The 22,369-nt window shown below is 68.2% G+C and overlaps 3 protein-coding genes across 5 annotated transcripts; all 3 read right to left on the bottom strand.

Annotated features, from left to right (window-relative positions):
• Nucleotides 1-1,360: 1,360 nt before the first annotated feature.
• Nucleotides 1,361-4,018, bottom strand: TAGLN (transgelin). 2 transcript variants are annotated; one of them, XM_054176043.1, is made up of 5 exons: nt 3,901-4,018; nt 2,266-2,469; nt 1,987-2,164; nt 1,786-1,888; nt 1,361-1,614 (listed from the first exon to the last, which is right to left on the bottom strand). In XM_054176043.1, exons 2-5 carry the CDS (start codon nt 2,443-2,445, stop codon nt 1,473-1,475), a joined length of 603 nt encoding a protein of 200 aa, XP_054032018.1. In that variant the 5' UTR covers nt 2,446-2,469; nt 3,901-4,018; the 3' UTR covers nt 1,361-1,472. The 2 variants fall into 2 exon arrangements, with proteins under 2 accessions (XP_054032018.1, XP_054032017.1); XM_054176042.1 differs by having other exon boundaries at nt 2,266-2,465; nt 3,901-4,011.
• Nucleotides 4,019-5,276: 1,258 nt separating this feature from the next.
• Nucleotides 5,277-11,971, bottom strand: SIDT2 (SID1 transmembrane family member 2). 2 transcript variants are annotated; one of them, XM_054176040.1, is made up of 28 exons: nt 11,572-11,971; nt 11,283-11,404; nt 11,006-11,167; nt 10,855-10,900; nt 10,630-10,731; nt 10,469-10,552; nt 10,196-10,307; nt 10,014-10,079; nt 9,803-9,896; nt 9,629-9,684; nt 9,369-9,380; nt 9,161-9,232; nt 8,978-9,052; nt 8,640-8,702; nt 8,120-8,241; nt 7,967-8,040; nt 7,804-7,870; nt 7,602-7,675; nt 7,393-7,516; nt 7,175-7,292; nt 6,953-7,089; nt 6,702-6,810; nt 6,518-6,594; nt 6,355-6,401; nt 5,925-6,030; nt 5,711-5,821; nt 5,517-5,630; nt 5,277-5,426 (listed from the first exon to the last, which is right to left on the bottom strand). In XM_054176040.1, the coding sequence occupies exons 1-28, from the start codon at nt 11,791-11,793 to the stop codon at nt 5,364-5,366; spliced, it is 2,631 nt and encodes an 876-aa protein (XP_054032015.1). In that variant the 5' UTR covers nt 11,794-11,971; the 3' UTR covers nt 5,277-5,363. The 2 variants fall into 2 exon arrangements, with proteins under 2 accessions (XP_054032015.1, XP_054032014.1); XM_054176039.1 differs by lacking the exons at nt 8,640-8,702; nt 11,006-11,167; nt 11,283-11,404; nt 11,572-11,971 and having other exon boundaries at nt 5,279-5,426; nt 10,855-10,909.
• A 4,392-nt stretch (nt 11,972-16,363) lies between these two features.
• PAFAH1B2 (platelet activating factor acetylhydrolase 1b catalytic subunit 2) lies at nt 16,364-22,008 on the bottom strand. Its single transcript, XM_054176045.1, has 6 exons — nt 21,881-22,008; nt 20,802-20,889; nt 20,093-20,182; nt 19,198-19,314; nt 18,223-18,345; nt 16,364-16,665 (listed from the first exon to the last, which is right to left on the bottom strand). Exons 1-6 carry the CDS (start codon nt 21,907-21,909, stop codon nt 16,387-16,389), a joined length of 726 nt encoding a protein of 241 aa, XP_054032020.1. The 5' UTR covers nt 21,910-22,008; the 3' UTR covers nt 16,364-16,386.
• Between the last annotated feature and the right edge of the window lie 361 nt (nt 22,009-22,369).

Genomic DNA, 22,369 nt, shown 5'->3' with positions numbered 1-22,369 from the left:
CTGCACGCGTGGCGGAGCCTTGCACAGAGCCCCATGGACGCCACAGCTGCAGCAACCTTGCAGCACGGGGCAGAAGTGACACTTTGTCCCCTGGAAAAGAGAGCAGGGCCCCTGGCAGCTGCCTCTGCCAGCAGGGACCCCTCAGCTCTGTCATTTGCCCACCCTGCTGGGCTGGGAGCTGGCCAGCCCCCAGCAGCTACACCCAGTTCAGAAGCAGGGATCCATTCTGCCCCTCTGCAGTGCTCGCTCCCTGGGCCCTGCTCTCTGACCCTGCCACCTCCTCCTCTTCCACAGGCAGGCAAGCAGCTGGGGAGGCAGAAAGCGGCAGGGCACTGCCACCCCTGCAGCTGTGGGGGGGCAGGGCAGGGCTGCCCCTGCTGGGCTGGCGTGGCAGCAGGGGTGGTGGCAGTGGGCACTTGCCCGGGTCCTGGTTTGTGCCGGGGAGGGCTGAGGCTGCAGGCAATGCCTGCCGCGGGCCGGGAGGGGGAGGCTGAGTTGCTCTGGCAGGGGCTCACCGGGAGCAGGGCTGGCTCCGTGGGGGCCCCTGGGGGGGTGGTTGGTTTTTCTAAAGCTGGGGTTTGTTTTTTAATCAGCAGAGCCCTTTTGTGTAGCTTTCCAAATAAAGCCTTGAAAACTCTCCTCTGCCCTGCCCGCCCCCTCTGCCCGCCCCCGGGGGCCGCGCTGGGCAAACCTCAGCCACCCCGCACCTCCAGGCTCGGGGGAGACCTTCTGGTGGTGCTGGGTTGGCAAAGACCTCCAAGGTCAAGTCCAACCATCACCCCCGTGCCACCCTGCCCACGGCCTGAGGGGCCACGGCCACGCGTCTCTTGGGCACCTCCAGGGGCTGCTCCGGGCAGGGGCCGGCTGGGGCTGTGCCAGCTGGAAGGAAGGAAGGGCAGGCGTGGGCCGGGCGCCGAGAGCAGCTTCGCTGCGGGCTGGCTTTGGCTTCCCTGGGGGCGAGGAACCCTCGTCAGGCCGCGCTAGATGAAGACCCTTTAATGTTGACAAAGACGAAGTACAAACCCGAGGCCAGTTCTCTTCTCTCCCCGTTGCAAGGATCTCGGCGGCGGTGGCGCGGGGCTCGTGTGGGGCTGCGGGCAGGGCAGAGCGGCTCCGGGGCCCGGGGCTCGCTCCCTTCCCGCCCGCCGGCCCCGGGGAGGGCAGCGGGGCACCCGTGGGTGCCAGCGAGCGCGGCGGGGACGGGACCGGCTGGCGGCGGGGGCTGGCGAGGGGGCGGCGGGGGCGTGCGAGGCCGGCGGGGAGCGGCTGCCCCGGCGCCCCCGGGGCTGGGCACATGCTGCCCTTGGCGCTGGAGGGTCGCTGGGGCTGGCTGGCGCTTTCCTTCCAATAAATACCAGCGGGTGAGGGGCGGCTCTGCGGCGCGCTGGGCCGGGGGAGCGGAGACGGAGGTCCCGGCCGGGGCTGCTCTCCCGGCGGCGGCGGGAGCGCTGGGGGCGGCGGGGAGCGGCTGCCTAGCTGATGATCTGCCGGGGCCGGCCGTAGCTCATCCCCGCCTGTGACGCGCCCTTGTTGCTGCCCATCTGTAGGCCGATGACGTTCTTGCCCTCCTTCAGCTGGCTCTCGGTGAACTCCCGCTTGTGCTCCTGCGCCTTCCTGCGGGGCGGGGGGAGAGGCACATCTGGCACCCCCGTGCCCACCCCGGTGCCCAGCCCCTTGGCTCTGGGGTGCCCCGGCAGCACCTGCTCCCCAGGGATGCCCTGTGCTCCAGGGCTCTGCTGGGTAGCGAGGGGGTGCCCACCCCCCGGGACCGCGCTCCCCACTTACTTCATGAACCAGCTGGGGTCCCCGTGGTAGTTGCCGTCGTTCTTGGTGACCGCCAGGCTCCCCAGGGCCATCAGCGTCCTCTGCACCGCCGCCATGTCCTTGGCTGCCAAGGGAAGGGACGGAAGGGCATGAGGGTGGGCACGGCGTGACAGCCCCGGACCCCTCCCCAGCCGCGGCTGCCCCCCAGCCGCCCGTCCACACCTTCAAAGAGGTCGACGGTCTGGAACACGTCCGTCTTGACCACGCCGTAGTCCTCAGCCGCCTTGAGGAACTGAGCGATCTGCTCCATCTGCTTGAACACCATGGTCGGGGGGGCGTCGGGGATCTTGACGGGCTTGGAGCCGGCAGGGTAGAGGCTGTTCACCAGCTGGCTGAGGACCTGCGAGCAGAGCGGAGGAGAGGCCGTGCTCGCTCTGCGCCCCCCGCACACCACCGAGCTGCGGAGCTGCTCACCCCGTGCCCACCCAGCCTCCTACTTACGACGCCGTTCTTCAGCCAGACCTGGAAGCCCAGGCGGCCCCGCTCGGGGCGGCCCACGGAGGAGCCGCACTGCGCCACGATCCACTCCACCAGCCGCTCCTCCAGCTCCTCGTCGTACTTCTTCTCGATCTTGGACTGCACGTCCCTGCTCATGCCATAGGCAGGGCCCTTGTTTGCCATCTCTGCGGTGGGTGGGAGCCCTGGCTGGGACAGGGACCGTCGGGCTGTGAAGACGCTGTCCCCTTGCCCAGGGACCCCGCAGACACCCCGGCGCTCCGGGGCATCCACCTGGTGCAGCAGGGACGTGCCCTGCTCCGGGCACTTCCCTTGGCACCGGCTCTATCTGGGCACATTTGGAGGTGAGTGCTCAGCTGTGCCCTGGGACAGGCAGTGCCCATGCCGGCAGAAGGACCTTGTCCCCACTTCCTGGGTCAGGCTGTGTGAGGGAGCAGCCTTGTCCCTGTCCCCTGCCCGCTCAGCTGCCTGTCATCTCTTGGCTGGCACAAATGACCCTGGCATGGCCATGTCCTCCAGCCACAGCAGCCGTGCTGCCCCATGGGCACTACAGGGCAGAGGGGTCTGGGTGGCAGGATGACCACAGTAGGTGACCATGGCAGGGTGGCCACACCATGCCAGGGTGGGGTGGCTGTGGCACCGTGGGGTGCTGGGGAGCTTAGGCAAGGCAGGATCGAGGTGGGAGCCGTGCCCATGCCCTTGTAAGGGCATGCTGTGGGCAGAGATGGCAGGTAGCTGGCTGCAGGCAGGGCTGGAGGATGCCAGGGAAGATGCCAGGAGGGAGAGGTACTGGGAGCCAGCAGCCAAATCCTCAGTGGAGATGACATCACTCCTCCCTTCACAGCTCCCTGCTTGGCATTCAGCCACCAAGTATCAGGGCTGTGCCCCCGAGGAGCCATGTGCCCAGTGCCCAGATCCATACCCTGCCCTGGGCTGGCTCACCCCAACTGCTGGGCACATCCTGGACAGGCCCTGCGCCCTGGCACAGCTCAGTGCCACAGAGGATGTTGCCAGCAGTGCCAGGGCTCCCCACAAGCCCCATGGTTTATGCAGGGGCACCCCAGAGGCACCACTAGGCACATCCAGCAGTGCCAGGTCTGCTCTGTGGCCCAGCTGCCCAGCAGGCTGTGCCCTGGGCCAGCACAGCACAGGGGGGATCACAGGCAGACCCCAGCCTCACCCCCTCACAGCTGCCTTGGCCACACAGCAGTGCCCACTGGCCACCAGCTTCCCCTGGACCTGCCAGCCCTGCAGCTCCTCCCGGTGGGCCTGACCCTCAGCCAGGGAGCAGTGGGGCAAGGCAAGGGGCAGCATCCCCAGTCCGGGAGCAGTGTCGCAGCCAGAGGAGTGGGAATCCCATCCTGGCCGTAGGAGCACAGCCTGGGAGCAGCGTCGCCATCCCCAGAGCAGGGTCTCCATCCCGGCCGTGGCATCCCCATGCCGGGCACGGGGCCATCCAGGAATCCCCACGCCCGGAGCGGCAGCACAGCCCCGGGAGCCGCGTTCCCAGTCCAGACTCGGGGTCCTCATGCCGGGCAGCAGCCCCCCGATGCCAGGCGCTGAGTTTTCTCCCCCGGGGTACCCTCCCCGATGCCCCCCCCGCCCCGCAGTGGGACTTACGGGCGCTGCTGCGGGAGGTGCGGGCGGTGCGGGACCGGGAGCCGGTGGAGTGCGCGGCGGGGCCGCCGACCCCGCGCTAAAAGGTTCGGGGCCGGACCGGTGATGTCAGCCCCCCCCGCCCCATTCTCCCTCCCCACCGGCTCCGTGACTCGGGCCCAGGCACCATATTTGGGGAAAGACTCCGAAAAGCTTCGTGGCTGCGCATTCCCTGCGCGCCTCCGCCCCCCGGGCCCGGGGGCAGCGGGCGGCGGGACGGGGCCGCCGGATCCGGTCCTTTTATAGCCAGGAGCTCGCCCGCCGCCGCCCCCCGCCGTTTTCCCCGGGGGGTTGCTACGGGGAGGGGGGTCGGCAGCCTGCGTGGTACCCACAGCCCGCGGTGTGCCCTGGGTGCTGGCATCCTGTGGGCATCGCACCTGGGCATCCCCTTCCTCCAAGGAACAGGCGATGAGGAGAGTGGAAATGGCCTCAAGTTGTGCCAGGGGAGGCTTGGGTTGGAGAGGAGGAAGAATTCCTTTGCTGCCAGAGTGGTCAGGGACTGGCAGAGGCTGCCCAGGGAGGTGGTGGAGTCCCCATGGCTGAAGGGGTTCCAGAAACCTGTGGCCATGGCACTTGGGGCCACAGTTGGTGCCATAGTCGGTGCCATGGTGGTGTTGGGTTGAAGGTTGGACTCAACGGCCTGGGAGCTCCTCTCCAACCCAAACAATTCTGATTCCATCCCACAGCCATCCCCAGGCTTCCCTCCACAGACCTCCCCCCAGCAGCCCCCACCAGGGCAGGAGGGGAGCAGCAGCCCTGCCTCTGCCACGGTGCCAGTGGGAAGCAGAAGCTGATGCCAGCGCAGAGCGTGGCTGGCACCGCAGGCAGGGCCGGCTGCTCCCGGTGCCCCCCAGCGCCCAGGCAGCAGGCAGCAGCAAAGTGCAGACACTTTAATGCGAGTCCCTTCCCCGCAGACCCGCGGGGAGCGGCCCTGGAGGGACAGCCAGCGGCCAGCGCCCCCCTGGGGACACCGAGGGTCGTGAGAGCGGCAGCTGCCCCCCCACCCCCATCGCCCCCGCGGCCGCACGCCCCCCACCTCCCACCCATACAACTCAGGCACTGAAGAGAGACCCACACCCGCGTGCCCGGGGGGGCACGGGGCTGCTGGCACCGCGCTGGCCCCCAGCCGCCAGGGGCACAGGGCCACAGAGCAGCAGCAGCACCTTGTCCAGTGTCACTTGTCACCCAGCACAGGCGCCCAGCGGCCCCCCCGCCCCGGCCCTCTTCTGGCTACAGCGAGCCTGGGGACGGACACACAGCGGCGGGGGGGAGGCACCGCCGGGACCCCCCCGGCGGCACGGGGAGGGGGACGGAGCGGCTGGCGGCACCCCCAGCGCGGGCATCCCTCCCCAGGGGCGGGGTCCCCCCTCCAGGGGCTGCAGCCAGGCGTTTGGCACGGTGCCAGGGCGGCGGGCGGCTGCGGGCCCCTAGAAGACGTAGATCTTGTCCCGCTGGACACAGTCCAGGTCATCGTCCAGCGTCAGCAGCACCTGCGGGGGAGGGCAGCCACGGTGAGCCAGGGCGGCGGGCAGAGGGCAGCAGGCAGCTGGGCAGCCGTGCCCACGGCAGCCGGCACCTACCAGGAAGGAGCCAAACATGGCGATGGAGGAGAGGAAGTGCCAGATGTCGTGGTCGTCGAAGAAGTCGAGCAGGATGCAGTCCCGGTTGTGCTCCCGGGACTCCGCCGGCGTTTTCTGCCGGGGACAGGCCCAGGCGGTCACCCTGCCAGCCCCTGCCCGCCCTGCCCGCCCTGCTGTGCCACCCTGCCACTCACCTGCCAGGTGCTGAGCCCCTGGAAGAAGAAGAAGAGGGCGAAGCCCCAGACCACCGAGGTGCTGACGATGCAGAGCAGGGGGATGAGCTTGATGCGCTCACCGCTGCGGAGCTGCGGGAGAGGCCGGGGTCAGCGGCAGGCAGGAGCTGGCAGGGGTGCCCGGCCCTGCCCCCCCCGCTGGGCACGCAGCCCCCCCCGCAGCCAGGCCTCGCACCTTCATGATGATGTAGAAGGCGAAGTAGAGGAGGAGGTTGCAGATGCCGATGGCCAGCAGGTAGGAAGCGAAGTCATTGGGGCGGACAATGAGGCCGTAGGCAGCGCTGGGGGGGGGGGCAGGGACAGGCAGCAGGGTCAGCGCAGCCCGCGGGTGCCCCCCGCCATGCCCCCTGCACCCTGATGTCCCCAGAGATGCCAGCAGCCCCCCGGGGACTGGGCAGTGCGTGGGACGCCGGGGCTGCCGCGGCTCCAGCAGGGACGCTCCGTGCTCGGCTCACAGCTGCCACGAGCTGGCTGTCCTCAGCCCAGCCCCAGCAGGGGGGCCGGGGGGGCCATGCTGCGGGAGCAGGACAGGGCTGGCAGCAGGGGCGGGGAGCGGGCTGGCAGGAGCGGCGCAGGGTCTGGCATGCAGCCGGCTCTGCACTTACAGCGACCAGTTGATGATGTTGCCCATGACCAGCAGCACCATGCGATCCTGCAAGGGCAGAGGGGGGCTGTGAGGGGCGGGGTGGGGGGAAGCAGCACTCCCAGCTGGGGTCTCTGCAGAGCTGGGGACCCCCCCGTGCCACCGGGCGCGGCGCCAGCACTCACCACGTACATGGGCCCGCTGCACTGCCGCACGCAGTCCGTGTACAGCACGTGCAGGATCCTGCGCAGGATGCCCGAGTCTGGGGGGGAGCAGAGAGGAGAGGTCATGCTGGGGGAGGGGAGGGGGAGGTCCACTGAGCTGCCCCCCCCCCTCCCCCTGCCCGCGGCCGTGCCCCCCACGCCTCACCCAGCTTCCAGCGCCCCATGTAGTAGAGCTGGGTGCTGAGCAGCAGGGTGGCCACGATGTGGATGACCGAGAAGATGATCCAGAAGGCTGTGTTGCCCTTGCCGAAGACCTGCGGGGGGGGCAGGCAGTCAGCGGCGGGGGGGCAGGCAGTCAGCGGCGGGGGGCAGGCAGTCAGCGGCGGGGGGCAGGCAGTCAGCGGCGGGGGGCCAGCGGCGGCAGCCCCCCGCGTGGGCAGCCGGCCCCGCACTCACCACGCCCACCACCGAGAAGAAGATGACGACGGCCAGGCAGGCGTAGGCGCTGTAGGCGCTGGCGTTGATGTCTGGGTGCCGCTTCTGGTAGAGCTTCAGCATGCAGAGCCCGGCGATCATGTACATGAAGGAGGTGTCTGCGGGGGCGGCCGGGGGGGTGGTGAGCCAGGCGAGGGCAGCCCCGGCCTGGGCAGCGGGGGCGCCGGGCGGGGGGGCGCTCACCGAACTGGAAGTTGGTGTAGTTGGGGCAGACGTGGTAGCAGGCGCTGAGCAGCCCTTCCATCATGAGAGCTGTGCCCATGGCGTAGAAGAGCCCGAAGTGCTTGGGGATGCCGCACTCCTGGGGGGTGGGAGGTTGAGGGAGGGGACGTGGGGGTGTTCCGGGCAGCTGAGGCACGCTCCCCGCCCCCACCCCCGCCCCGGGCATCCCCGGCCCGTACCAGGGCGTGGGCGTCGTTGCGCAGCAGCGCTCGGTTGTAGTTGATCTCCCTCTGCAGGATGATGAGCAGGAAGAGCAGACCCAGCAGGACGTAGCCCAGGTTGCTGAGGATGTTGTTGAAGGCGCTGCGAGGAGACAGTCCCGACGTGGGTGCTGGGGATCCCCCCCCGGGACCCCCAGTCACCGCTGTCCCCCCCACCCCGAACCCACCTGAGGTTCCCCAGCGGGTGGGCGCAGAGGAAGTTGTAGTAGCAGATGTCCTGGTTGCCGGTGACGTTGACCACCTGCAGGTGGGCACGGGGACAGCGGGTGGGGAGGGGGCGGGGGGACACCGAGGACATCCCCATGGCAGCTGGGGAGCAGCCCCGGAGTGCCCAGGAGCCCCATCTGCCCCCCCAGGACCCCCACTCACCGTCTGGTAGGTGATGACGAGCTGGATGACAGGGAGGGCGTAGAAGACGGCGATGGTGGCGATGTTCCTGCGAGAGGCAGCGGGGGGGAGGTCAGGGGGTCCCCGGGCACAGCGCTGTGGCCCCGATCCCTGCTGCCCCCCATCCCTGCTGCCCCCCACTCACCAGAAGTAGATCTGGTACTTCTTGCGCAGCACTCGCTTGTCCTTGCGCGCCAGGTCAGCCACGCAGAGGAATTGCTGCAAGGAGAAGGGGCAGGTGGAGGCGCTGGTCCCGGCCGCGGGCGGGGGGCGGGGGGCGGCGGGCAGCGGCACGCACCTTGGTGCGGATCACGTTCTTGTCGTAGTCGATGTCGGCCAGCGTGTCGTAGTCGTCCTCCTCCACCGAGCTGAGCGAGTCCAGGCGCGGCCGCCCGGCCACGTTCTCCAGCGACCGCTCCCCTGCGGCCGAGCCGGCGCCGTCAGCGCAGCCCCCTCCGCCCCGCCCGCCTCAGCCTCCCCCTCCCCGGCCCCAATCGCCCCCAATTAACCGCTCAGACACCTCCTTGCCAACAGGGTCCCGCTGCCCCCTGCCCCCTGCGCTGCCCTAGGCTGGGGACGCCTGCTGGCTGCGCCGGCGTGGGCAGCGCCCCGCGCCCTGGCTCCCCGGGGCTCTGCCAGGCTGGGGACAGCGTGAGGCCAGGAGGATGATGTCCTGCCCCGCAGCCCTGCCCACTGCGAGGCCTGTGGGCAGCTGCCCTCGCTCGGAGGGGGCGCAGGCGCCAGCGCCGCAGGCACGAGCCTGGGGCAGGGCAGATTTTGGCTTGATTGGCTCATCCCTGCCCAGCACCAGCATCTACCCATGGCAATGCTCAGCGGCCTCATCGGGGTGGAGGGTGTGCGCCGCTTGAACTGCTCCTGCCCTTCAAAGGAAAGCCAAAGTCACTGGGGCAGGGGTGGTGCCAGCCCCGGGGGGGGCGCCCCGCTGCCTGTCCATCTCCAGCACTAACTCAGACGCCCCCCCGCGGGCCTGCAGGAGGGGGCTGGCAACACAGGGACCCTGCCTGGGCGGTGGGAAGGTAGAGCGGGGACGCTGCCAGCAGCTCCACACTGTCAGGGAGCCTGGGCACTCCTCAGGCATGGCAGCTCTGCAGGGCTGCAGCGGTGCCAGCCTCCACGCCGCTGCCCCAGCACTCACCCACGTAGCTGTAGGTGACCTCCACGGAGCCCATGCTGTCCGTGACACCCTCGGCACTGCTGGAGGAACCATTCCCTGCAAGGATGGCCAGACTGGGTGGGCATGGCTGCAGCGGGCACGGCTGTGCTGGGCACAGCCGCCTGCTGCCAGGCTGGGAGGTGAGGGTCGGTGCCTGGCACTCACCGAAGGAGCCATAGCCGTAGCTGTCGTAGGGGGAATGGCCCAGGAAGGAGCTGGGGATGCTGCGGCTGTGCCCTGCACGACAGGAGGGTCCCTGTCAGCCTCCCCTGGCACCCCTGCCCAGCCACTTGGCACAAAGCAGCACCCCACGCCCCTGCCCTGGCACAGGAGGGAGCTGACAGGCAAGAACAGAGCCAGTGCTGGCACCTACCCAGTAGGGATGCTGGGAGTCCCCAGGAAGCCGTGGAAAGAAAGAGACAGACTTGGTGAGGTGGCCAAGCCCCGGCGCAGCCCTGCCAGCCCCAGAGCGGCAGAGTGGTGAAGCCCAAGCCCCAGGAGGACCCTGCCCCCCCGACACCAGGATTTGTCCCCAGGTTGCTGAGGGCCAAGCAGGCCCCAGGGGGACAGTGGGGAGCTCCTGGGAACGCCCCAGCAGCCTTCCTCAGCACGCTGCTGCCGCCAGCCCCTCACCCGTGTCCAGGCTGGGCGAGTCCATGGCTGCCAGGAGCCCCTTCCTCTTCTGCTGCCTGCCAAGGGAAACAGCCACAAGTGGCCAGGGGTGGGTGGCACAGCAAGGACAAGGACCCCCAAGGACCCTGCACGCAGGGGCTCAGCACCCCCGGGGATGGGGTGGCCGGAACTCACCGGCAGCTCTCCCAGCAGGCGATGAGCAGCGTGAGGACGTAGAAGGAGAGGAAGATGCCCAGGCAGAAGAGGACACTGCTGACGTAGGCCTCCGCTGTGCAGGGCCAACACAAGCTCTCAGCGGGGAGCAGCAGCCCCCAGGACCGGCTGTGGGGTCCCTGTGGGGCCCAGCACCCCGCTCCCAGCCCCAAAGAGCCCCTCCCAGGCTTACAGGTTATGGCAGGCGACACCATCACCTCCAGCAGCTTCTGCCGGTTGTGCTGGTCCACAGGTTCCTCTGCAGGGAGGCAGGGGCCAAGGGCTCAGCCCCCTGTGAGGCTGCTCCTCGCCCTGTCCCCAGCACACAGCTCACAGTGGCAGGGCCGTGCTGACCCCAGACCCCCCCTGGCATACCTGGGGAGGCATTTTTGGAGAGGGGGTAGTAGGGCAGAGCCCCCCCGCAGGCCTCGTCCTCGGTCTTCACCACCACCACCACGTAGAAGCTGTTGCTGGGGAAATCCTTCTTCTGGAGTGGGGGAGAGATGGGGGTCAGCCAGGCCTCTCTGGGGGGCATGAGTTCCACCCCCCAGAGTGGTAATCTCTGCATGCTCTGCCTGCCAGGGCTGGGCAGGGGCCGGGAGTGGCACAGCCCCGTGGCACAGCCCCGCGGCACAGCCCCGTGCCCACCTGCACCGTGATGGCTGCCTTCTTGGTCATGGTCTGGTACATGCCGATGAAGGCCACGTTGTTGTCCAGGTCATACACAGGGCACTGTGGGGGTGGAGGGGCTGTTAGCCCTGCTGGGCACCAGGGGCCACCTGGGCAGGGTCCCCACCCCCCAGACCCACCAGGATGTCCTGGATGGAGATGACAGAGCAGGGGAAGGCCATGGCCGAGGTCACCTTCACGATCACGGAGTCCACTCCCGTGGGGAACTCGTACTTGAAGTACTGGGGAGGGGAAAGAGCATCACTGGTGACCATGCTGCCCCCCCCGGGTGCTGCCCCCCCCCGGGTGCTGCCCCCCCCGGGTGCTGCCCCTCCCTCTCCCAGGCCGTGCCAGCTGCTCCTCACCTGCGGCTGGGCAGCTGTGGCATTGAAGCTGAACTTCTCATTGGTCCTGCAGAGAGCACAGGGGCAGATGAGGGCAGGGGAGGGGAGGCAGAGCCCCGGCGGGCAGCGGGGGGCAGGGCCGCGGGGGGCAGGGCCGCGGGGCTCTCCTCACCGCAGCACAAAGTTCTCCACGCGGGTGACCCGCAGCAGGTAGGAGGCGTTGGGGGACAGCGTGGAGACATCCACGTAGAAGTTCTGGGTCTCCACCTCCGCCTTGGTCTGAGGCTGGCAGAGCGTGCGGCTCACCTCCTGGTACGTGTACTTCCGCTGGTACCTGGGTGGGCAGAGGGGTGCTGTGCCCACCGCCCCCCAGCCCTGCCCCCTGCCGCCCACCGGCACCCTCCAGCCGGGCTGGCCAGGGGCTCGGCGCCTGCCCCGCTGCTACTCACAGCCCGCGGAGGATGAGCGGCACCTGGAAGGAGACCACAGCTTCCCTCTGCCTCACCACGAAGAGCACCGGCAAGTTCTTGGGGTCCGAGAGCACGTTGACCGAGACCCGCACGCCCTCGGTCTGCGGGCAGAGCGGGAGCCCCGGTGTCGGCAGGGCAGCTCCGGCCGCGGCGCCTGGACTTTGCTCGGCACTCGTGGCAGAGGATGCGAGCGAGGCGGGGACGGCGCTGGGGACGGCGGAGCCCGGGGGAAGGGGCAGGGGCGCGGGGCAGCGGCGGTGCGGCTCACCCGGTTCCTGCGGACGGTGTGGTCGAAGGCGTAGATGTGGAGCAGGCTGGCGTTGACGGAGTCGGTGTAGGAGGTGTCGAAGACGGCCTCGGTCTCCACCACATGCCGGGACTCACGGGGCTGCGACAGCGGCTGGGGCAGGGTGGGCGGCAGGGTCCAGAGCAGCAGAGCCCAGCCCAGCACTGCCGGGACCAGCAGCGCGGCCGCCCCGCTGGCCGGCATCCCGCCAGCATCCCCGGCCGCTCCCCGGCCGGCCAAGGTCCGCCGGGGCGGGACGGGACGGGACGGCTCAGCCGGGGCGCGTCCGGGCACCCAGCCCCATCGCTGGCCCCGCTGCCCGATCTCCGCTCCCCGGTGCCCGGGCCGGCGCTGCCCCTGCTGCCGCTGCGGACAGGAGCCGGAGGAAGATCTCGGTATCCAGCGTCCCGTGCCGGTGCCCGGCGGTGGCGGTGCCCGGCGGCGGTGCCCGGTGGCGCTGCCCGGTACTTTCTCTCTCCCCGGAACACAGCAGCAGTAAACACGGACCGGCGGTGACGTCACGCAGCGTCAGCCGGTGAAGGGCCAGACCGGGGAAGTGACGCGGCGGCGGCGGGCGGGGCCCGGGCGGGGCCCGGTGCCCGAGGGGAGTGGCCCCGGCGCAGCCCCGGCACAGCGGGGAGCCCCCGGTCCCGGCGGGCCCCGCGGGGGAAGCCTCCGCTCCCGAGGGACCCCTGGCCCCACACGGGATCTGATGGGGAAGCCACAGCCCTGCCCCATATGGGACCCCACAGGGGAGCCCCTGGCCCCTATAGGACCGCAGGGGGCACCCTGGATGGGAAGCACCAAGCCGTGGGTGAGCTCCTGCCCCATGCTGAACCCCACCCCGTATGAGACCCCACAAGCGAGCTCCAGCCCTGCAGGACAATGTCCAACCCCCCCACCCCTCTGATGGGACAAGGACCCATCCCCCCCAGCCCAAGGAGGGGCCTGGGTGTGAGCAAGGCCTCCCCCGTGCAGGCTCCACGTCCAGCCCTGCGGCCAGCAGCACTGGGAGGTGCTCACTGCGGCCAGTGGCCTCCACCTCGGCATAGTCACCTTCTGACGTGTGGCAGCAAGTACCTGCCCCTGGCTGGCCCCACCAGTGACCCAGCTGGCCTCACCAGTGACCCAGCTGGGCTGGGCAGGCACGGCCAGCCCAGCTGCTGGGTGTGCACCGACCCTGGCTCACCCAAGGACGGAATCCTGCTCCAGATCCCTCCTGGGAGCAGGCTCAGGGACTCCTCCCCAGCCAGGGCCTGCCCAAGCCAGCAGCCCAGCCAGCACCACCCTCGCTTGGGGGGCACGGGGAGGTCCCTTGCCATCTCCCAGGCTGCTCCTCAGGGTGCTGTTGCCGTGCCCAGGCTGCCCTGCCGTGTGGGGGGGAGGCAAAGAGACACAAGGCACTGCTGCTATTGTGCACTTTATTTCTACAGGTCCCCTCGGGGAGGGTCCCGAAGCGTTCCCAGACAGGCTGCAGGTTGTTTCCCGGTGGGGGGGGTGATGCTGCTGGCAGATGGAAGGACTTGCTGGGGGACAGACAGATGCCCATGCAGGAGCTGGAAGCACAACTCCACCTGGCCCCCGAGCAGCTGCTGGAGCTCCAGGGTGACTGTGAGTGGGGCTGCCTGGGGCTGTGCCCTCCCTGCTCGGGGCAGGGCCACCAGAAAGCAACCAGGCACAAGCGGGTGTCCTGCCCAGGGCCCAGATGCCAGCTCCCTTCAGCCACACAGCCTGGCTCCAGCCAGGGCCCAGGCTGTGCCCGGCCCCAGGAGAGGACAGAGCGAGCAGGGGGAGCCCTGCCGCGGCGCAGGGAGCAGAGCAGCTGGGCCAGGAGCCAGGCTCCAGCTGACCCCACGGAGGGAAGGCTGCGGCGGGAGGCGGCTTGGGTGGCTCCATGCAGGGCAGCACCTCCCCAGCACCCACAGACAGGTGAGGAGTCAGGACAGGGAGAGGGCAGGAGACACAGGCACAGACAGACTGCCACAGGCTGGGGTGAAACATCCACGTTTATATCGCGACACGCACGGCCAGGCAGCGCTCCCCGCGGCCTCCCGGCGGCGGGCTCACAGCCTCTGCCCCGCGGCGGGCGGGGGTGGGGGGCAGGCAGCAAGGGCAGGCTGCAGCCTCGCTTCACGCAGCGTCTGGGCTCCCCTCCTCAGCTCTGCAGTCATCCCCCCCCCGCCCCCGGCAAGCTCCAGGAGCCTCCTGCTGTCCCTCTGCTGCAGCAGGCGCGGCTGACACGGAGCGGCGCTGGGCTCAGAGCTGCCACATGCCCCCAGGGTCACCAGAGGGGAGAGGACCCCGGGGCTGGTTCTTCCCCAGCACACTTGGGTCCTGCTGGCCCAGGAGCCCAGCTCCAACCCTGAGGGACACTGGTCACCCAGGGCTGGAGCTAAGGGTGCTGGGTTGTCAGCACAAGGGCTGGGAGGAGGAAGAACCACAGAACCTCACAGCCCTGAGCTGGCTCTTACAAGGCAGCAACAACAGAGGCCGCGGGCCTCACCTCCCCTGGGCAGTGCCAGCAGTGCTGGAGGTGGGTGGAGGAGCAGAGGGGGTAGTGAGCACTGAACCAAGCACAAGTGTGGCACCTCAGCTCACCAAGCCCCAGCAGAGCTGGCCCTGCTCACGCTGCAGCAGGCTCTGAGCTGCCAAAGCTCCTGGGCCACTCGGTGCCCTGCCAAGAGAGGCTGACTCAGGGCCCAGGAGCTGGAAGTCAGGGCCTTTGCTGGAGAGCAGTTCCTGGGTAGCATCTCTTCAGCCAGAGGCAGCAGGGAGGGAAGCAGGGACACACAGATTAAGCTGGCACAGGACCTCTTCATGCAAGCCTGGGAGGCCAAGAGGCTCTCAGGAGACCTCGCTCTGCCTGCTCCCCTGGGGGGTGGGAGAAGCCCTGTCCCAAAGAATCCTCCACTGCAGCCTAGTGTAACACCTGTGTAACATTCCACTCCCCCTTGCCTCAACTTCTCCAGCAAGCATCTTTTTGGGGATTGCCTTCACTTGCCAAGGCAGCAGAGCCCCCGGGGGGCAGCAGAGCCCCCGGGGGGCAGCAGAGCCCCAGCCTGGCCTGCCCAAGCTGCCTGCCGCCGGCCCTGGCAGGGGGAGCGCTTCGCCTCGCCGTCAGCGGTGTGCAGATCACATACACTGGGAACAAAACACACACTACACATGCAATCCAGGCAGGAATCCTGCTGGGATCAAACCTACAGGAGCAGGGGGTGGGGAGTGTCATGGGGACATGAAAGGATTCCTTAATCCTAGCTTACAGAAGGCATGGAACAGCAGCACCCCGCGTGGCAACCAAGGGCAGACCGACCCCAGCCAGCACCTCTGCTCCTGGCTGGCTCCAGCAGGCACAGCAGGCAGCCTGCACACACAGCCCCCCCTGACAGGCAGCAGGGGGTGAAGAGCTTGCTAAACACTGACTGTTCCTCCCTGATCTACCTGCCAGGACGCAGATCCTGCTGGCACAGGGAGCCGCACCGGTGGCACCGGGCGAGCTACAGCAGAGGGAGGTCAGCATGGCAGTGCCCAGCTCCAGCTGCAGCAGGTAGGCCAAGGAGGAACAGCAGTGGCTCCCACCTGGGGCTCTGCCTTTCGGCTCCAAACCAATTCCCTTCTGGAGAAGCGAACCTTCTGCATTTCTGTGACCGTTAGTAGACTACGAGCAGCCTGGCAGCCAAACCAATCCACCTCAGCACCCCACCAGCCCCTCCACCTGCCTCAGCTGCAGGCAGGCAGCAGTGTCTGGGGCAGGAAAAGCTACACCTCGGCTGCACTGCTGACTGGGGGAGGCTGGAGCTGCTCCAAGACAATCTTGGTAAGACAGAAGCCATAAAGAAATGTACACCTTGGGAGCTGTGGAGCTTGGGAGTGATTTAGGCCTGGCAGAGAGGGGCTGCTGGGTAGGTGCCCTTGAAGAGAAAGAAAACCCAAACAAATCTAAGAGTCATACTTAAAACCCCAAAAAGGAGGAGGAAAAGCACTGCAAGAGGCTCTGTGGCACAGGCAGCTCGGTGGGATGAGAGCAGCGAGGAGGTGAGCCCTGGGCAGCTAAAATCCCAACCCCAGGCGCTGCTGGCGGCCAGCACCACCCCACACAGAGAGGAGCGGAGGAGAGGACAGCCAGCAGCAGCCAGGGCAGTGGGGAAGGCTGCATGGGAGGAGAGAGAAGCACAAGGAGAAGAGCCTGGGAGTGGGAGGGGAGCAGGGTTAACCCTCTGCTGCCTTACACTTCTGCATTCCAGTTTGATGCTGCCTGGCAGAGGAGCGAGAGAGCAACCTGGGGGCACTGCAACCCCCCTGGAGAACAAAGAACAAATGCAAAGTACCCCCCAAAAAACCCCAGCCCTGCAAAGGTGGGCCCAGGTCTGGAAGGATGCACCTGCTGTGGCCCCTGGCCAGTGGAATGTGATTCTTGTTGCCAGGCTAACAGAGCACAGCGCCTAGGAGCAGCGGGGAGGGGGCGGACAGGCTACAGGGGGGCTAAGGACAACCACAGAGCAACGAGACACAGGAGGGGGGTGGGCACAGAGCAACAGTCCTGTTCTGGGCTGAAATGAGGAATGGTTTAAAAGTAAAACTCTTCTCCTCCAGCTAATCCTCCTCCTGCAATAAAACCAAGCCAGCCAGGCCCGGGCAGGCCGGCCCAGGCGGAGGCCAGCCCTCCCCCTCGGCAGCAGGGACGAGCCCCCGGCCACCATCGACCATGGAAAGTGCTTTAAGAGAGAAGGACTCCGCGGCGCCGGTGACGGGGCCGGCCCGGGGGGCCGGGGGCGCCGCTCGGGCCGGGGCGGCCGCTCAGGCCAGGGCAGCTCTCTTCTCCTCGGGGGTCTCCTCCAGCAGCTGCATGATCAGTTCGTGGAGGGGCTTGCAGATCTTGGCGTAGCCCCCCCCGGTGAGGTGCAGGAAGTCGAACATGTCGTGGTAGGAGATGGTGCCGTCCGAGTGCACGAAGCCCGCGTCCACCTCCAGCAGCTGCACGTTGGGCAGCCTGGGCAGCGAGCCCTTCAGCAGCTGGTTCACCCTGGCGTTCTTCTGCCGCAGCGGGTTCGGCTTCTCGCCGCGAGGTAGCAAGCCCTGGGCGCGGGAGGGAGGCAGAGCGGAGCTGGCGCGCGGCTGGCACGGCGCGGCTGGCGCGGGGCTGGCGCAGCACAGCTGGCGCGGTGCAGGTGGCACAGCACAGCTGGCGCGGGGCTGGCGCAGCACAGCTGGCATGGTGCAGCACAGCTGGCACGGTGCAGCACAGCTGGCACGGTGCAGGTGGCACAGCACAGCTGGCGCGGGGCTGGCGCAGCACAGCACGGCTGGCACGGCGTGGCACAGCTGGCGCGGGGCTGGCACGGCGGGGCTGGCGCGGGGCTGGCGCAGCACAGCTGGCACGGTGCAGGTGGCACAGCACAGCTGGCACGGGGCTGGCGCGGCACAGCACGGCTGGCACGGCGTGGCACAGCTGGCACGGGGCTGGCGCAGCACAGCACGGCTGGCACGGCGCGGCACAGCTGGCGCGGGGCTGGCACGGCGCGGCACAGCTGGCGCGGGGCTGGCACGGCGCGGCACAGCTGGCACGGCATGGCACAGCTGGCGCGGGGCTGGCACGGCGCGGCACAGCTGGCGCGGGGCTGGTGCAGCACAGCACGGCTGGCACGGCATGGCACAGCTGGCGCGGGGCTGGCGCAGCACAGCACGGCTGGCACGGCATGGCACAGCTGGCGCAGGGCTGGCGCAGCACAGCACGGCTGGCACGGCATGGCACAGCTGGCGCGGGGCTGGTGCGGCGTGGCTGGCACAGCGCAGGTGGTATGGTGCAGCTGGCGCGGCTGGCACGGTGCTGCCCACCCCCCCCCCAGCTCACGGCCAAGCAGCTCCTCCCTGGGGTCGCTGGGGACCCCTGGGGTCGCTGAATCACGGAACCAGGTTGGAAGAGACCTCCAGGGTCCTCAGGTCCAACTGCTCACCCAGCCCTAACTGCTGAAGCAGACCGCGGCACCGAGTGCCTCATCCAGGCTCTGCCTCAACACCTCCAGGGATGCCAACCCCCCCGCCCCGGGCAGCACATCCCAAGGGCAATCTCTCTGTCTGGGAAGAGCTTCTTCCTGAGACCAAGCCTAAACTTCCCCCTGCACAGCTTGAGACTGCCTGGGAGATGAGACCAACCCCACCTGGCCACAGCCTCCCTTCAGGCAGTGGTAGGCAGCAAGAAGGTCTCCCCTGAGCCTCCTCTCCTCAGGGTCCCTTGGGTCCCTTTGTCCATTCTGACCTAAGCTGAGATGCAGCTGAGATGCAGCTGAGAGGGTCAGGAGAGCTGCAGGCACGACTGGCAAGGCTCCTGCCCTTCCTCACCCCTTGACATCTCCCACTTCCTGCCACCACCCAGCACCTCACTGACAGGCAGCAGCTCAGCTGCCACCAGAGGCCAGCCAGGACTCCCAGTGCCAGCTCTGCCCCCAGCAGGTGCTGTCCCCTGCCAGGACACCTTTAGGTGGGACAGCAGCAGCGCTAAGGGGATGACCCCTGCCAGGACAAGGGGTGCCAGAGGGGAAGCAGAGCTAGAGAGGCTGCTCTCCCCAGTCTGACCAGTCACTCCTGGGCACAGGCCCCCCTCAGAGGCCTCTCTGCCCCCCGAGGGACACCTACCAGCACAATGACTTTGGCCTGTGGCTGCTGGGTGTTTATCAGGTGCACGATGGCCTCGATCCCGCCTGCGACCTCCTCGGCTGTGTTCTCGTGGTTGTTGGTCCCAACCCACACCACAATGACCTGCCAGGAGAGAACAGGCCTCAGGCTTTCCCACAGGAGGGCAGGGTGGGTGTGCTGACCCTGAGAACCCTGCCTGGACATCATCTGCCCCCAGCCAGCTGCAGGAAGAGCCAGGCTGGAGGCTCAGCTCAGCCTGCAGGAGGGCTTCAGCTGTGCAAGCTGCTGATCTGGCCCTCAGGAGGGATGGAGAGCTGCTGCTGGAGCTTTGCTGGCCAGCCCAAGGGATGCCTGAGCCCACCCCATTCAGAGCCTCTTTGCCAACAGAGCTGCAGGAGCCTGCACGGCTCAGAGAGGGGAAGGCAGAGCTGTACAGCACAGCCTGAGCTGCTCCGGGGCAGGGCCAACCAAGCAGCTCTGCTGCCTGGCTGAAAGGACCCCCAGGGGTTTAACAGCAGGCTGGCAGAGGGAGGCTGACCCTCACCACACACTCAGCATCACACACTTCACCACCTCCTTCTGGAGGCCAAGAATGCATCCCAGGCTGGACAGGCTCTGCCACTCCACACTGCACCCAGCTCTGCTCAGCCAGAGGCCTGAGCAACGTTTTCACCAGGACAAGGAGGTCAGCTCCCTCTGTGGAGGGCATCCTCCCACCTGCACACTGAGCAGCACAGCCTCGTGCAGGGGGCATGCAGCTCTGTGCCCAAACAGGGCTGGTTTGGCCGTGGCGCCTGACGGGCACTCGGTGCCAAGGGCTGCTCAGAGGAAACCTTCCCTAAGGCTGCCAGCTGGTCCCACAGGAATGCATCCAGCTGGGTGCTGAAAGCCTCCAGAGGAGGAGGCTGCTCTCTGCTCTGCACTGGTGTCCCCTGAGCCAGCACAGGGCTGCCCACTTTGCTCTCCTGCTGGTACCTTGGGCTTGATGTTCTCCAGCTCCCCGTTCTTCAGCCGCCACAGCACGTGGCCTGTGGTGTCGCCCCCGATGCCGAAGTTCAGAGCGTGGAGGGGGGAGAAGAGCTCCCTCCAGATCTGCAGTCAGAAAGCAAGGTGCACCTCAGAGCAGCACCCTGCACAGCCAAGAGAGGGCCCCCAGGAAACCAAGAGCAGCAGCCAGGAGTTTCCTCTCCAAGCTCCCCTCCACAGAGGGCATGTACACCAGGGTGAGGCTTTCCTGGGGGTGCAGGGGTGAAGCTGCACTCAGCCCTGGCCCCAGGGGAGGGAACGTTCCCCCCAGCAGCTCTTTGCCCAGCTCATCACACAGAGTGCTGCACCTGCAGCAGACCCCCAAGTCCTGAGCTGCCAAAGGGATCTCTGATCTGAAGGGATCCTCTTCATCACCAAGCAACCAAAGCAGGAGAGAAGAGCAGCTCTTGCCAAAGCAACCTGCCCAGCTGCCCCCAGGCTGGAGCAGCAGAGCTCTTTGCTGCCTCAAGAGAGCTTCAGAGGGAAGCCAATGTGCCACTGCCTGCTGCACCCCCAGTGCCAGGGGGTCAGATGTGTTCTGGCCACACAAGACACCCCCAGAGAATTCAGGGGGAGTCTGGAAGCTGAGATTCAGGGAAGCAGCAAGGGGCTGTGTTCGTGTGCTGGGATGGAGGAGGGCAGCCAAGGCCTCAGGGAGGGACAGCAAATGGCTTACAAAGGGGCAAGCCCTGGGCAGGCAAAGCAGCAGCAGAACAGACCTGAAGGGCTGGCAGCAAAATTGGAGCAGCAGAAACTGTCCTCAGTCCACGTGAGCACAGATACTGGGTCAGAGCAGGGCTGCTCCAGTCCCCAGGGCCCTCCCATCCTCCTGCCCCAGCCATACCTCATACTGCTGCAGCAGCTGCACCATGGAGTCCCCCACGAACAGCACGTCAGGCTCCTTGTCCTTGCAGTCCAAGACAAACCTGTTGTGCTGTGAGAAGCAGGCAGCAAGGTTAGCCCCTGCTGACCAGCCCTATCTCTGCTGCAGGACAGAAAGGGACAGCTGCCCAACCAGTTTCCCCTGCTGCCATATCCCCTCCACCACTCTCCTCTGGGTTAACCCATGAGCTGCTGGGCACTCCTCCCAGCCACACAACCCCAGCAGCCACCTGGCTGGTGGTGAGAGGAGCATCTGGTCTGCTCCACAGGCTGGCCAAGTGTGAGCCTGTTGGGCACCCATCAGCTCCAGCACTTACAGAACAGGAGCCACCAGCAATCAGTCACTGCAGCCAGAGTCCTCTGGCTGCTTCTGTCCACAGCAGCAGGGGACAGGCAGCCCCAGCACCTCCCCCCTGCTCTGTGACTCCCTCAGGCCTGCTGGGAAGCCCTGCTCTGCACCTAACAAAGGGGCTGGCAGTTTCCCCTGCCTCACAGGCAACCGACTGCAGCGGCCTCTGCAACGGCCTCACAGGGCAGCCTTCCGCTCACGCCGCCTCGCTGCTGTGCCACCACCAGGCACACAGCCAGCCCTGGGGCAGCAGAGCTCCTGGGGGCAGCCAGCCAGGGCCTGTGCAGCCCCCTAACCTCCTATGCCCCCTGCCCAGCCTTACCTGTGACATCCACCTGTCGTCTCCTTGGATGTCTTCGGCGGCGTGCGGCACCGCGGCCGGGTTGGAGCTCCCCTGGCTCATCCTGCTCCTGCGGAGAGAGCAGGGCAGAGAGGCCACTTCCAGCGGCTCTCCAGGCGCCACCACACTTCCTGCCGCTCACAGGGCACAGCCCACGCCCGCTCCTGTGTGGGCTGACCTCTGGCTGGCGACTGAAGGGCTGTTAGTGCGCGCACGGCTGCCGGGGTGACTCTGCAGCCTGTCCTCCGGGAGCCATCGACCCGCTGGAGGCCCCAGAACCCGAACCCGACGCCACAAGAGGCAAAGCCCAGCTGGTTTCCGAGGATGCTCTGCAGGAGCAGCCCTCAGCCACCCGCGGCTTTACCGCCGCGATAATAAATGCTAACAGCCTGAAGATTAGCCGCTATTAGTATGCAGATACCCAGCTTACAACCACTGAGCTCCGCCGTGCAGGTGGATTAGCTGGCTGCCGGGGCCAGCGCATCACAGCGGCAGTGATCCCAAGGGATCTCAACCGGGAAGAGCATCGGACAGCGATCGCTGCTCCCCCTCCCAGCTCCCGCTCCCGCCCCGGGCCGGCGCAAAGCGCGGCGCTTCTCCCGAAGGCCAAACACGCCCAAGTGGCAGCCCCGGGCTGCCGTGACATCGGGGGGAAGGCGCCGTGCTCCGGGCTGAAGGGGAGCTCCCCCTCGCTGGGCGGGGAGGTGACAGCCGCGGGCCTCCTCCCCCGGCCCCAGGTGCGGCTCATCGCGGGCAGGGTTTACAAGGGCGGCTTCCCGCCGCCGCGCCCGCCCCGCCAGAGCGGCTCTTCATCCTACGCCGCCGTTACGGCGAGACCGCCGCCCGGGGCGGTGCCGGAGGCAGCCTGGTTGCCTCCTACCGGGCCTCCCGCGCCCGGCCCTCCCTGCAATGGGGGGAAGCAGCCCTCTCGCAGGGCGGGGACCCCCGCGGAGCTCCGCCGCGCGGTGCGGCGCGGGCCCGCGCTCCGGGGGGGGCCGGTAGATGACGGCAGCAGAGCGGTGGCTGCCCCGGCGGGGCTGGGCCCGTCCCGGCGGACTCACGGCGGCTGCGGCTCCCCCCGCGACTCCATGGCGCTCTCGGGCGGGCGCCTCCCTCCCCTCGGCCCGGGCTCGCTCCGCGCCTGCGCCGCCAGCGCTTCCGCTTCCGCCGCCGCCAGCAGCCAATGGCCGCTCGCCTCCTCCGAGCCGCTTCCGGCCGCGCTGCCGGAAGACCCGCCCACCGCTCCCCTGCCGCTGCCCGCTAGGCGGCGCCGGCCGCGGCGGCCTCGCGATGACGTCATTCTCCCGGCCGTGACGTCAGAGCCGTCATTCGCCCGCCGGCGAGGTGGGCTCAGGCGCGCCCGGGGGCCTCGGGACCCGCTCTGCCGGGCGGCCCCTTCCCCCGCCACCCCTTCGAGGCCGGGCGGCCCCGCTGGCTCGGGGGGGGGCCCTTTGGGTGACGTCAGCGCCGAGCCGTGACGCCGGGCGGGCGGGCCGGGGCTCGGCCGCGCCCCCTTCGCCTTTTCTCGCCAACTTTACCTCGGAGCCGCA

This window comes from Dryobates pubescens, chromosome 34, assembly GCF_014839835.1.
Source record: "Dryobates pubescens isolate bDryPub1 chromosome 34, bDryPub1.pri, whole genome shotgun sequence".
Lineage (NCBI taxonomy): Eukaryota > Metazoa > Chordata > Aves > Piciformes > Picidae > Dryobates > Dryobates pubescens.
This window is presented reverse-complemented; position numbering and strand designations above follow the sequence as displayed.